At 40.6% G+C, this 16,680-nt stretch overlaps 1 protein-coding gene across 1 annotated transcript in view; it reads left to right on the top strand.

Annotated features, from left to right (window-relative positions):
- The first annotated feature begins 2,137 nt into the window (after positions 1–2,137).
- The window catches only part of nptnb (neuroplastin b), a 30,227-nt gene continuing 15,684 nt past the window's right edge, over positions 2,138–16,680 (top strand). Inside the window, exons 1-2 of the mRNA XM_061068406.1 lie at positions 2,138–2,492; positions 12,469–12,816. Of these exons, the coding sequence (XP_060924389.1) occupies positions 2,417–2,492; positions 12,469–12,816 (424 nt within the window). The 5' untranslated portion in view covers positions 2,138–2,416. The remainder of the gene's footprint in view (positions 2,493–12,468; positions 12,817–16,680) is intronic.

Here is a 16,680-nt window from a genome sequence, read left to right as displayed (position 1 = left end):
CAAAGGTTATAGCTTGATATTATGCAAATATTTTCTAAAGTTCCTACTCTGAGAGAGGAGTATGTTTTTACTCCACTTATTCTACATAATCTTCTTTAAATTATAAAACATTCCACTCACCTGAGAAAAAACAAACAGCTGCTGCGAGCGGAGCATTAGTTCTTGTAGGGTGACATCTCCCTCACTTGTTGGCTCACACCACTTCTGCGGAGCTGCCTTGTCAACTAGTACAAATCTACCCTCCCAGTTTGTCATAGCACAAGCAAAGTATTGTCCATCGAGGAACAACAGAATCAGCCACACGATAGCAGGAACAAAACTGGAGAAGGGAAAAGTTTTACAGCACCGCGTTTCACATCTGCCTCCTTGAATGATCAGCATCAACGTGAATGCCATGACGGCAGGAATGATGAAGAATGCTGATGAAAACACTCCGTTCCATGTAGGATTGCAAGGACACTCAAACTCCAGCTCCACCAGTTTCTCTAGTCCCATGAGGATGAAGCCAAACGCCACATTTGATACCAGAGGACTGTTGCTAAGTTCATTTTTCAGCCTGGTAAGCCATTGTTGTCTACTTTCCATACTAGATTGACCGAAAAATGAAAGCAATCGTTGTAAAAAGCCCAAAAGAGGGTCCACCGTTGTGAACACATTGGCAACAGCTAAGTGATGCGTAATTAATGCATCCAGGGGTAAGTTTTACCCTCGGGCAAAACGCCACACGTCCACTCTGATTGGTTTGGAACAAAGGAGGGTGTGCCGTCTGCTCTGACATTTCTCAAGCTGATTGGTCTGTACAAGGTTTCAGGTGGGGTTACATTTGAAATGTGTTCTCCCATGGACAAACTGGAGGGAGGGCTGTAAAGTGGAGGGAAGTTTGTCCAGCAGTTGAGCACAGACTGCAACAGTCTAGCAGAAAACACATGCAAGTAGGTGTAGGCATGTAACAAAGGGGCAGCTTTCACATCACAGTATTAAATAGTATTATGGTCACGAAATAACTCTACAACGAAACAGCTTTGGTATTTGCAACAAATGAAAAGATAATAAATGATAGAAAGGTCTGAAGTTAAAACTTACTCCCAGAAGCCTGGTTATAACATGAACATATTTTGAGCTCTGGAGGTTCTCCCCCTGATTTTCCATTTATCTGCAGTTTAAGAATGTGGAAAGCAAGGCGACTCTTTTCAGTTTACCTCCACTGGCCACATGAGGTCGCCCGTGCAGCAGCACAGGTTAAGCACATAGCGGATTACAGGAGGCCATGTTGGTCTTTCAAGGGGATGTGGTACATACAGCCTGAGCACACCCAGGCCACTGACGTGATGACATAATTTATAAATGACCTCAGCGAGCTCAAGAGCATCACCATAATCTCCTCACATTCAAATCTGACAAGAGCGATTATTTAGGGGCTGTGCAACAAGCTTGGTGGGGAGGGGGGCGGGGGGAGGTACAGGACGCGAGTGGTGGAAACTGCTGCAGTGATTTCACTTCATCTACACAACCACTTGCAAGTTTGGTTGTTGTTTTTTAAAAAAAATTACAGCCCCCTTAAATATTTACCAGTTACTCTATATGCTTTGACTTGACCGCTGGTCATGAAACCGCTGACCATTTTTTTTGCATCAATATTGCAAGAGTAAGGGCATCCCATTCGTTATCAGTGTGAGGGAACACCTTATTGCAAATGGCAGAAGAAGATATGCACCTGTGTCCTCGTCAAGATTACAAATGGAAGCGTATCTGATGTCAGGGGAATACAGGCTGGGAGAGCCACAGCACAACCGCACACGCAACATTAATCACATATATAGGTGGTAAACGTGTGTGTATCCACGGGGACGAGCGCATAGGGTACGCGCAGGTTGTCGCTAGTGTCCCACCCGCATCCGAGCCTCTTTTTTCCTGTGGTATTAAAAATAGACCGGTGCTGATAACACACTCCTGCTGCGGCTGCATCACTCCCCGTCCGGGATCATATTGTGCGCCACTTTCATTTTAATCACCAAACCGTGACCGTGACAGCGCAAGCGCGCATCGGTCTGCGCATCTCTGGCATCTTCATCACCACAGTGTGGACAACCTCCCTGACATCCAGAGACCTCTCCTCCGCGATCCGACGAGGGCTTCATCTGCCGCCTATGGCTGCTCGTCGTGGGCATCCCTGAGCCGCTGGCCTCGTCCCCGGACCGTTCCCCCTGCAGCTGTCATCTGAAGGTCTTCGAATCAGGGAGACGTCTCTATACGATCAGCGTTATTTTGTATCTTTTTTCTTTTCTACATCATCACCCTTGAAGAACCCGTTGATATGCTGGGCCCATCTCTCTAGATCTTCCGATCAATACACCCGAGCTCTCATCCCACCTCCCGTCCGCCCGAGACCCCTGGTCCTCTCATCGAGCCCTTGACGATGCATCCTCACGCAGCCATGCTGGCGATGGTCCTCCTGGGGAACTTGGCGCTGCCTTTCGCCTCGGCTCAAAACGGTAAGAGACTGACAGCAGATGTGACCCTCGACATGATTGTAAACAGCGCGTTGATGGGAGGGGGGGGGTGTGGGTGGGTGGGGATGAAGTGACTTGACTTGAGCGAAATGTTCCCGGAGAGGGTTTGTGAGAAGGACTGCGATAAAAATCCTCTGCTGAATATTGTAGTTTCACACACAAACTCGACAACAAGGCCCCGGAGTCAGATTCAATCGGTGACCACCCGGTGCAGCCCTTTACGGATCTGTACACTCCAGAGAGAGAAATCTGACGTGTGTTTGATCTATTGCGAGCACACGAGTAGCCACACCAGCCTACGAGTAGCCGTGCCAGGACCAGCTGTCACTTTCGGGACAAGTCAGATACGTGGTCAGGTTTAGTTTTAAGTCGACACTTAGCGGTGTTGCTTTGTGTCTGAGGTATGCACCTTCCTGGGATTCGATCTGAATATGTAAGCTATATACAGTAGTAGCCTTCGGGTCGCCTGAGGCTGTCAGTGTGCAGTTTGTTTAGTGGAGGGGGGGTTGGGTAGCAGAATGTGCCAGGCAAGACAAACCTGCTCTGGATGCAGATCAAGTGTGTAGTGAACACCACACACAGGATATAAATGCTGCTATTACCAATTGATTGTGTCACCAGTGTTGGATCTGGCTACTACATTTACTACAGCCACATTTCCTCTAATGACTTGTTCTCTTGCCCAACTGGTTCAGTGTTCAGTTAGAGCAAACCTACATACACAATTAATCCTCATTTTCTTAGTGGAATCATCATTTAGTGTGTTTGAGCACCAGATGTTTATTCTGTTGTTGACATTTATCATCAATTTCAAAAGCTGTTTTAAAGTCATCAATGATAATAAAACAAAATATAATTTGGTTGATATAAACATAGGCAACATTCTGTTGGGTGTGCCCGGCTGTCCTCTGATACAGTATGTGCTGTTTTCCAATTCTGTTGAATAATGTTCACCCAGAGGTGCAAAGAATCAGCAGATATTCATGGCATGAAAGCAGATAATTTCCAATCTTTATTCTTTTATAATTTTCCAAATTCTGAAAGATCAACATCAATGGGTTCCTCAAGCAGCCATGTGTTAAGTATGTAAATTAATTAATATATTTCAGTTTTTGTTCCCTTAAGAAGCTGCTGCACCCACATATCAAGGCCTCATGTTGACATATCAATGCCACTGACAGGATCTAATCCCCCTTCAGAGTAAAATAAAGCCGAGAATTAGCCTGCCTTGCTCACAATTTTAATGCTTAATGTCCACCTCTTCTTTGCTAGGGGATAATTGGACACCCACTATGCATATTTTGATGGCATGATGACACGTTTGTGAAAAACCTATGTCCACCACTGCCAAACCCTCTTAGGACTTAACATTTGCAAGTATCTCAAAATGAAGAATTCTTAGAGTCTAAACAATTTAAATGTAATTAATAACTACACCATTTTTGTAATAGGCAACCGGTACACAGAATATGCAGAAAGGAATGCACATCATGTAACAAGAAATCACAGAAGTAGCCTACGACTTCAGCTTGTGAGGAGTCTACGCAATCTGAAATACTACAGCAGTTATATAACAAAGTATCATTCCTTGAATTCCTCTCTGTCTTCTTTAATAATTTCTCTGAGGTGCTTGAAGTCTGTGTGCTTGCACTGTCAGGCATTCTCTGATCTTGCTATCTGGAAAATCAAATATCCAACAAGCCCTCTATTGTTTGATTACATCCAAGCAAAGGCATTCCAAGCACTTCCTGTGGTCTCTGCTCAGCATTAGTGCCTGTTCACTGAGGCCCAGATCACACCACAGAAACACACAAGCAAACACAGGCCCATATATACCACCAGTAATCAGTGGGCGACAGACTGGTCAATAAATCTGACAGGAGTTTATGTAGAGATTCTAAATCCATAGCATACATACAGATGCATTTATTTTCTAGTAGACCTGGCATTTAATACAGATTTGACCACAGCTGTAATAAGCTGTTGTTACTGTTTCACATCCCGTAGACCCAAAAGCCATTTTGCTTCTCTCTCTCACAGTTCAGATTAAGGGTAATCGGTGCATGCCGTCTTACCCTAGATTTTCCTGGGATAATACAGAGTTCAGGGAATGATGGCAGGAAAATAATAATTATAAGTGCTTGAGATGTAATTACCGTACCTGGGAAGAAAGGGAAATTCATGCCAATTTTTCCTCACATTTAGAGAAATGTAGGCTTATAAACTATAGGTCTCTGTGACAGATATTCCGAGGACTGTAAATAGCATCCATCCATTCTGCCCTGTTTCTATTTTTACCACCGAGACACAGCACAGAGAACTGTGGCTTTAAGGTCCTTTTGTGAAAGTGAATCCATTAACTCTTAATGGACAGCCTCCTTGTGCACAGCTGCACAGCCTTCTAAAGACTGGGAACTCTTTACGCAGAGGGATGATGTGATCTTTATGCAAAGTAAATACAGGATGCTGAGAAGGTAGCAGCCTGTGTCAGGACATAAAGATCAAGACGAGATAACCTCGAGTCAAGAGCTTATATTATTACGTACTTTGTGTTTGTTTTCTGATTACAGCGTGCAAGTTAGCAATTACAGGACTGTGCACATAAAACAGCAAAGATTAGATTCATGATGTGGAGAAAGCTATGCCCACGTGTATTGCAATATGTACTGCAGGCCCACGCTGCATTTTAAGATAAGCTTTCTGCAGTTATTTACCATTCGATCAATAGGCCCACATGATGCAGCAGCTTGTCCATTATCATGTTACTGTCCAGGCTGTGGACAAAGTTACATTCGTGAGTCTGGAAAATATGTTGGAGGACTCAGGCCAGCTCTTACCCTGAGTCATGCTTGCCCACTGTGAAAACTGATATGGACTGCACTGATTAGCATCACTGTAGTAGGCCATAAAACCCACCGCAGGTACATACCGATGCACTGCTATAAGGGAGCCATTTGTCAAGTGATAGTTGCGGCTGAACATGCATGCTCATTATTACCTTTTTAATTTCAACAGCACTTGTATTCATGCAATTAAACACTTTATAGCTGGAAGTCTAGCCACAGCCGTTTAGTACTGGCTCTTTGTTTGAGAAACTCAGGTTAGGTGTTCTTCACAAGAACAGCTATGAGAAAGAATAGTTAAAGAGGGTTCTTTCATTTAAACCTGGTCATATTTGTTCCCCTCGTCTGGGTAATTTAACGACGGATGTAGCAGACACAAGGTTGCTTTTTCCTCTACAGACTAATGCTAGCTGGTGTTCAGGATCTAAGCTGACAAATGGTAATTTTTGAAAGTATGTAGGAGATTGGGGAATAGCATTTGTCACCCATGAAAAAAACCAAACATATTAATGGTGGAAGTCATTACCCTGGAGGTGTAGTTTTTTCTAATTTTAGAATTATCTTGGTACAGTATTTCATTGATGAATATCAGTGTGCTGTGATTTTATCATGTGGTTTTATCTACGTGCTTCTCGGGTTATACATCAAATCATTTGAATTCCCCTGTTTTGACCTCTGAAGAGAAGTAGGAAGTGTTCTCTGGTTGTGATTAGGGAATAGGATTAGAGCATTTCTACCCAGCACAGGGGTTATTGGGATTTAAATCTCACTAAACTGTTGCCTCTCCACTATGATTGGAATGACAGACCAGTAAAAAGAAAATGGTTGGCCCTAATGTCACCTTTTTTCTGGAGATTGAGATTTGCAAATAACTGCAAAATTTTGTCACAATGTGCCACCACAGTGACATCAAATTTAGTACATTAGTGGTGTGATGAAGTGAGTCAGCCTCTCTGACACAAATGTAGCTGCAAATCACACCCTTGGTATATTTTAAGTGTAGTTAAATTTCTGATTTGATCAGTATTACTTCTTTTTTTTCTGACAAAAATCTCTCTGTTGTTTTGCGGTTTTCATCGGGGCAGATCAACTTAGAAAAAAAGAGTTTTAGCCATTGTATTTCATAGTTATCTAGTTTTATAATGTGCACATTCTTAAATCACTACATTAGCTTCTAGGAGCAGAAAATGACCTTCTGGTTTTTGTGTATTGACCTAATGCTACTAATGACTATTAAGAGTTATTGTCCAAGCATTCAAAGCATATACCAATCTTGATTTACAGAGACTTGACACTTGGTTGATGCATTTGATCAACCATAGTTAACATCTTGATAAATCTAATTTAAGTTTTACATTTTTTAATTATCAATCAATTAATTTCATTACATTTTATTTGTAAAGGGCCAAATCGAAATAACTAAATGATTGCAAGGCTCTTGACATAGTAAAATTGAGACCTTTCTGTATATAATTGATTTATTTAATTTAATTGTGTGGAAGTTGTTTTAGTTATTCAGTGGCGAGCAGAGTATGTTTTGGCTTCCAAACAGAAACCATTTTATATTTGGTATCACTGAAGCCTCTGGGTTTGATATTCCTACAAGCTTGACAACGCCATGTTTTCAACAGCCAACCTCTTTTGTATCAGCAAGAAACAATGTAAACTGGACCGATTAACCAGTACAGTTTCGGTTAAATCCATTGTGAAGCACATTGACAGTGTAAATAGAAACCACTGGATGTTTGGTAGATAAGTAATATGTCAGAAAACTTAAGCAAACCTTGAATATGATCACATTTAGTTTAATATAAAGTATTTATCCAGTGTTATCTGCCCAATGGTTATTTAAAAAGTAGAAAAATAAAAACAACAAAAACATATCCTATATACATGCATGGTGAAAAGTTCCCAAAAATATTATGGCTGAATAGCACACACTAACTGGTGTTACCAATTATTCCTTAGGGTAGCGTTTTCTTAAGACGTGGGCAATGACATTTTATATACTGACAACTTACTGACTGACAAGTTAGGGCCTTATTACTCGTACTAGGTATTTGGTGACATGGACACACCCTCGGTACAGTTTTGCCCAACTTCAATACAAAATGAAGAGTGAATAAGCAAAAACAACTCAAAACACCTATGTGGAAATATGGGGTTTTAAAATTTCCCTAAATCATTCACATAGTTACATAGCCTAGTAGTAGCTTGAATTCATTTTGAGTAAATCAACAAAGCTTTACTCAGAAGTAAACATTTACAAAGTACAATACAATACTAGAGGCAATATAGAAACCTATAGGCTATATAAGTGAAAGATAAGAGCAGTCTAAATAATAGATGCCGCTGTTATGTGTGCTTCATACAAATGACCTGCAAAGGCATAGATATCTATCATGGTACCATGCAGATGAAACAAAGACACCCACAACCTCAAACAGCACATAACCAATTGGCCCTAGGGTTTTTCCTGCTTGCTGCTTTCTCTGTTGGTATTGTGCGACTGTGGACAGGAATCCAGGTTGTAGGCAAAAAACTGAGTCACACTCAGGCTGCATGGTGGTGGTGGTGTGTGTGGCGAGCTGACAGTCCTCAGGGGATCTCTTTTCTCTTCCTACATCAGTGGAGTATGTAGGCTGTAATGACTGTGACTTCTATACAGCCTGAGACAGTATGCCTTGTCACTGAAAACTTCAGGTCATTTTGTAATACTATTATGCACACCATACATGAGTAAAGTGAGCCAAGTGAGCCAAGTCAGACATAGCACTCTGAAGGACTTAATTAATTTTGTGTTGAATAATTTCTCTTAAACCATCCAATTATACAAACATTTGAAAACCTTGTTTTGAGCAACGCCAAGAGAGAAAAGCCATACCCCTTATTGCGTCAAAGCACTTATTTGTTCCAACTATCATATAATATAATTTTAAGAAAGGCTATATTCAGCAAGAAACCCCAGCACAGAAATATCTGCTGAGGTAATATTTTACTTTCTGTTCATTTTTGTCGCTACAAGCATTTCATTGGTCTTAAAAATTATTCTTGGATCATAACAATCCACCCACACCCAGCGGCCACTGGGAAGGGTTAGTTTAAACAGAACGTTCCCATGTTAGCTCTGCAAATATTAACAATTAGCCACCTATACAGCTAAGCAGCTGCAATACACGTTGGCTGTATAGCAACTCATGATCCAGATCCACATTAAAAGTCAATGGGAGGGTGTATTTGATCCTAAATAATAGATTTTAGGGGAAAAAACAGGACTGAAGCCACATCTACATTTCAGCAAGCTCAACTCAGCTTTAATGTGATTGTTGATTCAAGTTCAAGCCATACTTCTAACCACTGATGTTCATACTGTTAACATGTAGAGGAATGCTAAAACCAGAGTTATAGTAACGTAAAAATAGCTTTTTGACTTTTTAAAAACAAAATATACAAGATGAAGTTGTGATAACAGCAGTAAATTGATCAGACTGCAGTATTGTTTGATTTTGCTGTCTATTTGCTGTATATGGACATCAGAACAATGTTAATGTACACACACATACACCAATCTAAAGTGAAACATTTTTTTGTTGCATTTTCATGAACAAAATGATTAGAACTAGTCAACCCCCTGCTCATTCGCACAAGGATGTCTTCTCATCTTTATTCTACTGTACTTTCTCACCAAGAGGCTGAGATCTGTCCACCATCCGCAGTCCCATTCTTTGTCACTTCTCATCTCCCGGCAAGCATTCAAATAAATGAGCACCGGCTGGCTGTTTAGTGCTTTGTTTTCACTTCCAGTGTAGGCTCCTTGTTTAAAAAGACACGGAGATTGGGTCTGTTCATTGCAGAGTGTTGTCTTTAATTTGTTCTCTGCTTATTTTTCCTCAGAGCCTCCTTGGGCTGATTTTGCATTAAGTAATCTGTTTCTTTTTCCTGATTAAATTTGTCATCACCTTGGAGGACATTCAGCACTTTCTTTTTTGAGCTGATACTGTAATTAAGAGTTCTATAATGCATGGGAGACAATGCTTATCTGTGCTGTGAGCTGAGCCTACTGTCATACCCATAATAATAGTAGAGAATCCCATATGAAATTGTCAAACTGAAAATACTGCTTTAAAAGTGTGGGCGGAAAGGCTTAGATTCACCCTCTGGGATTATGTGGTGAGCTTGATGGGCCCAGATGTTTCAAGAGAAAAGAAACAAATGCTAATTACTCTGCATATCTCTAGGCATCGCACAGGGAAACACAAGTTGTAAGAACCCCATATCCGCCGACACATCTCCAAACAGTAGAAATTCTCGTCATAATCTCTCCTTGCTATCGTCTAATTTATTTTCATATGACTGTGAGTCACGAACTGGTGTTGGGCAACAGACGTGTTACCATGGCACTGCTTGGAATCCATGTATTGTTAAGTATGTGAAATATTTTGGCTGTACTTTGACAGCCGGTTTGAGAGCAGTGCAGAGAGAATAATGTTGTCAAGCATTGCAAACATTGTGGATTATAGCATTAAGGACAATTACTGAAGAAACCATGTAAACCATCAAAATTTATATTGACCTGTCAATTAAATTTCAAACGAAACTATTTATTTTGATTATAATTGGCCTCGCTGTTCATTTTGCGAATGAGCTGAAAACTGTAGTTGTTTACACTCCTTCCTTCGACATCTCTGTCCATGTGCGTCTGATACCTTGAACAGGGCAGACAGATCTGGGAGGGTCTGGGAGCTGTTTAGACAGGACGCACATTCTACCACTCTAGAGACCACAGGCCCTTTGTTAAAATTTCCCTACAACAATTCAGGGCAAAGTTAAGGCAAGGTTTTTTTCTGATTCATCTAAGCACATGTGGTATACAGCTGACAGGCTGCAGGGGCGGCAGAGAACGCTCTCTGTGATCCAGGTGATTTGTCATTAGATAAGGTTCATTAAGGCTTGCAGTGTGTTGTTAGGGTAAGCGCTGATGTGGAACAAGGTCATGTATCAGGCACAGACATAGCATAGTACAACACAGTTGTGGTGATAATGCTTATGGATCCCATTTCATTATGAATTTGACTATATTTAAGAGTTTAAATATATTTCCAGCTCCACGCAGCAGCAGGGTAATCCGCTAGTGTTAGAAAACTCGAGGCCGTTTCCACGCCTTCTTAAGATTGAGTGGCACAAAAATGTCAGTTCATTCAGTATTGATGGAGAAGGTGGTTGAACTATCCTTTACATGCAAATTTTTAAAACCTGCTGTTAAAGACCAGCTTATCCAAAGTTAAAGCTGGTTGACCCAATTTCTGGTGTTAACAGCAAGAGCTGATATGGATGAAATGAGATGAGGTTTTATGCATACATATACACACACAGAAAGTTACACTCTATATTCAGAGGCTTGTGTTTTAAAAAGAGCAGAGTGCAGTTTGTCAATTGCTGAAACTATGTTGGCCATGGTTTGTGTTTGTCAGCCCTATGACAGACTGGAAACATGTCCAGGGTGAACCCTTCTTCCTACCCAGCACGTGCTGGGAGACACTGCAGCACCACGGGATCCTAAACAGGATAACCAGGTGTAAAAAAAAAAAAAATTTTAATTAAAAGCAGTCTTCCATTTACCAAATTTGATGAATACTGACTCATATTTTTATGGTTGGTGAAATATAATTTATTGGTAAATATAATTTTGTTGCTTCCGTAATGGAGACATTTTCTTTGCCTCAAGTTTCCAGATTTTATTGACAGGATATTCTTAAGTTAAGAAGGGTCAAATAAAAACAATATTATTCTGATCCAGAAGTAGCAAGACACAGGGTATTGGGAAACAATAAACGGGCATTTACAAAAATGGCAGTTGTATGTTGTCTCACAACGTTTTCTAATAGAGAGGAGCAAGTTTGATGAAGTGATCAAGCCAGGCACAAATGTAATAGAATGATGTGATGTGAGTGATGTGTGTGAAACAGAGGAAAGGTTTTTCTAAGCACAAGGCATATCACACACGTCATTAAAGACCCCAAAAAGTGATTGGTTGGGGAACAGTCTGTCCTGGCACAACACAGCAAGGATTTGTGATTCCATGATCGCCTCACACACATGACGGAGTGACCATCTTAAAGGACAATGACCAGCGCATACCTCCGCCAAGGGTAGCGGCCTATCTTGCCGCCACTTTAAGAAAGTGAAAAAAAATCCTGGATCTACTCATTAATCTGGATCTGCATCAATGTAATAGGTTCTCATTTGAGTTATGCCCTGACCTTCCTCAAAATGAGATGGAATTTGGGTCAGTAAGTAGTAATCCTGCTTACAGGCAGTCGAACAATAAAAACATGTTCCTTGGATGAGGTGAAAATATATTTTAGTCTGATGCTAGCAGCTCTGGTGGATGCAATACGATGCTAGTTGACTTATGTTGCTCACTTTACCCAGGATGTCAATGATTGTACCTTTTAATTTCTGTAGATTAAGTGACATTCATTCCTCTGGCAAAACTGAAGGAAAAAGGCCTGACGTAACTGGTTTTGATGAAGTTCACGGTCATTTGCAGTGCTATTTTTTCAGATCTGACAAATGTGTGGCAAACTACGAGTGGAAGGGAGGAGGGATTGTTCAATTTGACAAGGCACCCTGAAAAAAAATACTTTAATGTTTGACACAGATTAAAAATGTTGAGAATGTTCATATAGGGTTCCCCTTCACTATATATCGTAATCAAAGTGTTTTCATCAAAGTGCTCTATCTAGCAAATGAAAGGTACACTTCAAAATCCTTTTTCACTTACTTTTATAAGATTAAGTATAAAAGCAGAATTTGCTGCTGAAGACTTGGGACTGGGTGACTATGACTTTATCTGATAGTTTTATGGCCTTAGTGGGCCAGGGAAGCCTGATGTTGACAGGACTGGATTTAGGCAATCACTAACCTTTTTTTTTCCACCTATCAATGATTTGAGGGGCTTTTTTATTTGCCTTTAATCATCCTCTCTTTTGTTTGTATGTTCTGATCATATTTGATTTTCTTCTCCATCCCTTAACCTTTCTACATCTTCTTACTGCTCTAACCCTCTTTTACCCTTTCCTTCCCTGCCATCCTGATACACTTTTCCTCTCCAGCTGGGTTTGTGAAGTCGCCCATGTCTGAGACTAAGCTTACGGGGGACACCTTTGAGCTGTACTGCGACGTGGTCGGCAACCCCACACCAGAGATCCAGTGGTGGTATGCTGAGATCAACCGAGCGGACTCCTTCAAGCAGCTGTGGGACGGAGCCCGCAAACGTCGGGTATCTATCAACACGGCGTACGGCACCAATGGGGTCAGTGTGCTCGGCATCACGCGCCTCACACTGGAGGACTCTGGGACCTATGAGTGCCGAGCCAGCAACGACCCCAGGCGCAATGACCGCCGACAAAACCCTGCCAGCACCTGGATCCGCGCCCAGGCCACCATTTCAGTGCTACAGAGTGAGTGGTCTATGTCCCGTAGTACCTAGGGTGGTAAACAAACCACCGATCCCCTGTCCCAACCACTCCACCCCGTAAAAACCTGTCAAGAGCCCTTCCTCTCTACAGCAGTCACTGGCCAGATACAAATAAAACAAACAACCACGAATTTATTCATATGCATTTTTAATTTGGTTTTTATCGTAGTAAAAATAGAAGGGCAAAAAAATTCCTTATGCCAGTGGTTACATTTTATGTTGTTTTCATAAATACTGAATTGTGTTTCTTAATTAAGTTTGGAAAATATTTATGTTCCCTACTGAACTCTGTGAACTCCCCATCTCTCCCCAAATCCCTTAAGCATCTTGTTGTAAATGACCACAAACCCAGGAGCTTTACTCAGTCTCTATCTACATTTTTCTCTTTCCTCCCACACAAAACCTTTGTCTCAACTGTATGTGTCTTTTTTACAATATTCAGATCATTATCCCTTTCTCTGTATCCTAGTTTCACCCATTTCCTATCTATGGATTTGCTTCTGATACCTATCCCTAAACATAATGTTGTGTCTTTTACGTTGTGTGGATTGTTTTATTTACTTCAAAGCTCTGCCTGCTAGATGCACCGGAAACCTAGTGGTGCTTTGAAGTAATGGTGCTTTTGATTTTGCTTTCTTACTCTGGGCACAGTGTAAATGGGACTGTAAGAAGACACAAGGAGGGATCAGTTGAGGTGTAAAAGAGTGATTCCTGCTGTCAATTCTTCCCTGATAAAAGCAAACATTTTCTGTTTTCAAATTTGTGTCTGGTAATCCAACACAGGATGAGACCACACAGGGGCCTTGAGTGTCTCATTTGTTGTTCAGATGAGACAGAGATTTCACCTCTGTAAAATAGTTATTTTTGGACTTGCCTGTGCTATGTGTAACCTTGTGCCTTCTCAGCCCTTAAGAGTGTGACTATGAATCAGTAATGACATTATATCCTTTAACTCTCTGCTCAATGAAGACAAACATTCAAACGAACTGAATTTCAACTGGACTCATCTAATCTGTGCATGCTTCAGTGCTCTGCCCACTGGAGCACAGGGAGATGTGGAATGTTGTTAGTCATAGTGAAGCTCTCTGAGAAGCTTAGAGGAGTCTGATCATTGCTGGCTCTGACAAAACTCTTTACCCCAGCGGAGCACTATTTTGATTAGGTGTGGCAATTCCTACTTCTATAAGAAGTGCAATGGACAGTAGCTATTCACTACATATATTCTGTCATTACTGAGGAGTAAATATTCTTTGCATATACATGTAATATCGAAACTGTTACATGTATATAACTGGCTATACATAAACCCCCCTTGAAATGAATGTATAGTTTGTAGCTGGGGAAACATGCCAAAGTCTGATTGTCTTGTTTTGGGCTATTAGTTATGCAAAATTTAGTTTGTGAATGTGAATAATTCTAGATCAGTGTACTCCCCACCAGTAAATACATATGCAATATCTGAAGCCCATTACAAAGCTTTATCATTACTTTTGTATTTGGCATTTGAGCAAATTCAATAAATGTTGAATTTTCTAAAATGAATGAATAAAACGCATGCATGCATGGACAACATGTTCTGAGAAACACCTTTCAAACATGTGCAACATGTACTTAAAATTATACTGTACCCAAATCTTTTGATTAGCTTTTTTGATGATATCAATAATACCCCTCATGTTTAAAGCTACAGCCAGAAGCAGGTTAGCTTAGCTTATCATACATTTGCGAAATGCCTAGCTTGTACGGGTAAAGATTAGAAGACCATATTTTTAGATTGCGAAATTGAAGTGAAATTTATACAAAAAACAATCTTTAAAAATGACAATTTGTGATTTTATAGGGGGTTATGTGCCAAATAATTACTTGGCTGGTATACTTAATGCTAATCCTATCCCACAGGTTACTGACGGTGGCTTCATATGTAGTATAGAGGATATATAAAAGGTATATCCTAAAATGTAACTTTACAAAGAAGAGCAGCTGTCATCAGCTTTAATTTAAATGCCAGAAACAAGGGATTTAAATTCAAAAGATTGCATTCCAGTATCAAAATAGAGTATTTTTGTTCAATACACTCAAAAATTTTACAAGATTAGCAACAGAAATAAGTTCTGATGTCAGACTACTGAAGTTAGCATGCTAACCACCAAGCCTGAGCCTGTCCCATCTCGTAATATCACATTGTACCTCAAGAGGCGGTAGTGAGTCGCTGTTGTGTCCTCACACCAGTTTGCCCTCAGTCCAACATGAGAGGAAGAAGAAGTTGCAGCTGTGAAAAGGTTATAAGCCTGTGCTGAGGCTGTTTTCTCCATTGAAGAAAAAAAAATGTTTACCATTGGAATTTATCACGCCACACGATTCCTGCATGGCTGGTTTCTTTGTGAAAAAATGAAAAAAATCTTTTCAGCGTGTTTCATCCTCGAATACAGATTTTTCATTTAGTATCACTTTTACTAATTGCATTGATCTCAGTGGATTTTGAGTACAGATATATTATACACTTATAAACCAAAGAGCTAATCTGTTTTAAAGTGATTACTGTTTCAACAATCATATTGGTATGTCAAGTGTTCTCATATTTGTACTGGAAAAATACAAACGTGTGGGGCAAATCAGACATAAAAATGCATTGAAAATTGCAAATCCTTCTTAAGAATAGATTGTACAAACCATTTAGATGTTTAGGAAACTGCTTTCTCTGTGCCAGCTGAGTTACTGGCCCCTCTCACTGGAGTGCACCTCTTGTAATGTAATGACCAACAAATTCACAATTTAAGGCCTGCCTTGCCTCTTACGATGACATAATGCCTCATAAATATGACGATACACGATGTCTCAGCTACTTTGTTTAATTTAATTTGAAAAACATAAAAAATAAAGTTTAATAAAATAATTTTACTGTAATAAACTACCAGATGACGTAGAGAAGACCATATATTTGTACTGATAACGCAGTAATTTTAAAGAGTATCATTATGTAATAAATGTCAGTCAATTGGATACAATAATCAAGCGGAAAGAGGAAATCAAGTTTCGCTACGTCTTGACTGATTTAGAGCAGTATTTCATATTTAGTTACATTCTGATATGGCGTTGTATTATCCAGCAGCTACCACATTTTAAGATGTCACACTGTGTCCTACAAACAACCTTCAGGTTAAATTGCCTGTGGACCACTGTGCCGTGTTTGCTAAATGTTAATTTATGTACCTCATGTTGTGTGTGTACGCATGTCTCAAAAGAGACTATTAATAGTACATGTGGTACTGCTTAGTGAGACCGATGTAAAGGGGGGAGGGAGAGATTTTCCCTTCAGCTATAGAGTCTACAGAATAGCAAGATGAGGGTGGCATGAATGCTAATAGACGTCACATGCCAGTCTCAGCAGCCCTTCTTTCCCCTCTCCTACTTTTTTTTCTTGCTAGTGGCCTTGCAGCAGCAGCCAGTAGTAGGATTATGATGCCTCTCTCCTCTGCTCCTCCCCTCGAGGGCTCCGTCGTTGCCATGGTTGGCCCGCCCTGGAAGAGGAGGAGGGGCAGGGCAGAGGGGGCTTTCTGCTCACTACTGAAGGCAGAGCAAGGGGCGCCTCGCTCTAAGATGACACCTCCCGTTTCCCTGAATGCCCTTGAAAGGTGGACCCTGGTATTGTTTAGTCACCAGTGTGCTTAGTATTTTAGAGGCTGGAGTACTTCAAGCAGGCGTACAGCATCACTGTAAAATGTCAGAGGACTGTTCAGTGATGACATTGACTTGCAAGCTCAGAAAAGGCTATATTACAATGACACATACAATTACTGCAGTTATCAGCTACACAGTATCTTCTGTCAGATATGGTAATGGCATCTGC

Source organism: Limanda limanda, chromosome 3, assembly GCF_963576545.1.
Source record: "Limanda limanda chromosome 3, fLimLim1.1, whole genome shotgun sequence".
Lineage (NCBI taxonomy): Eukaryota > Metazoa > Chordata > Actinopteri > Pleuronectiformes > Pleuronectidae > Limanda > Limanda limanda.
Note: the sequence above shows the minus strand (reverse complement) of the source record. Positions and strands in the feature narration are given on the sequence as shown.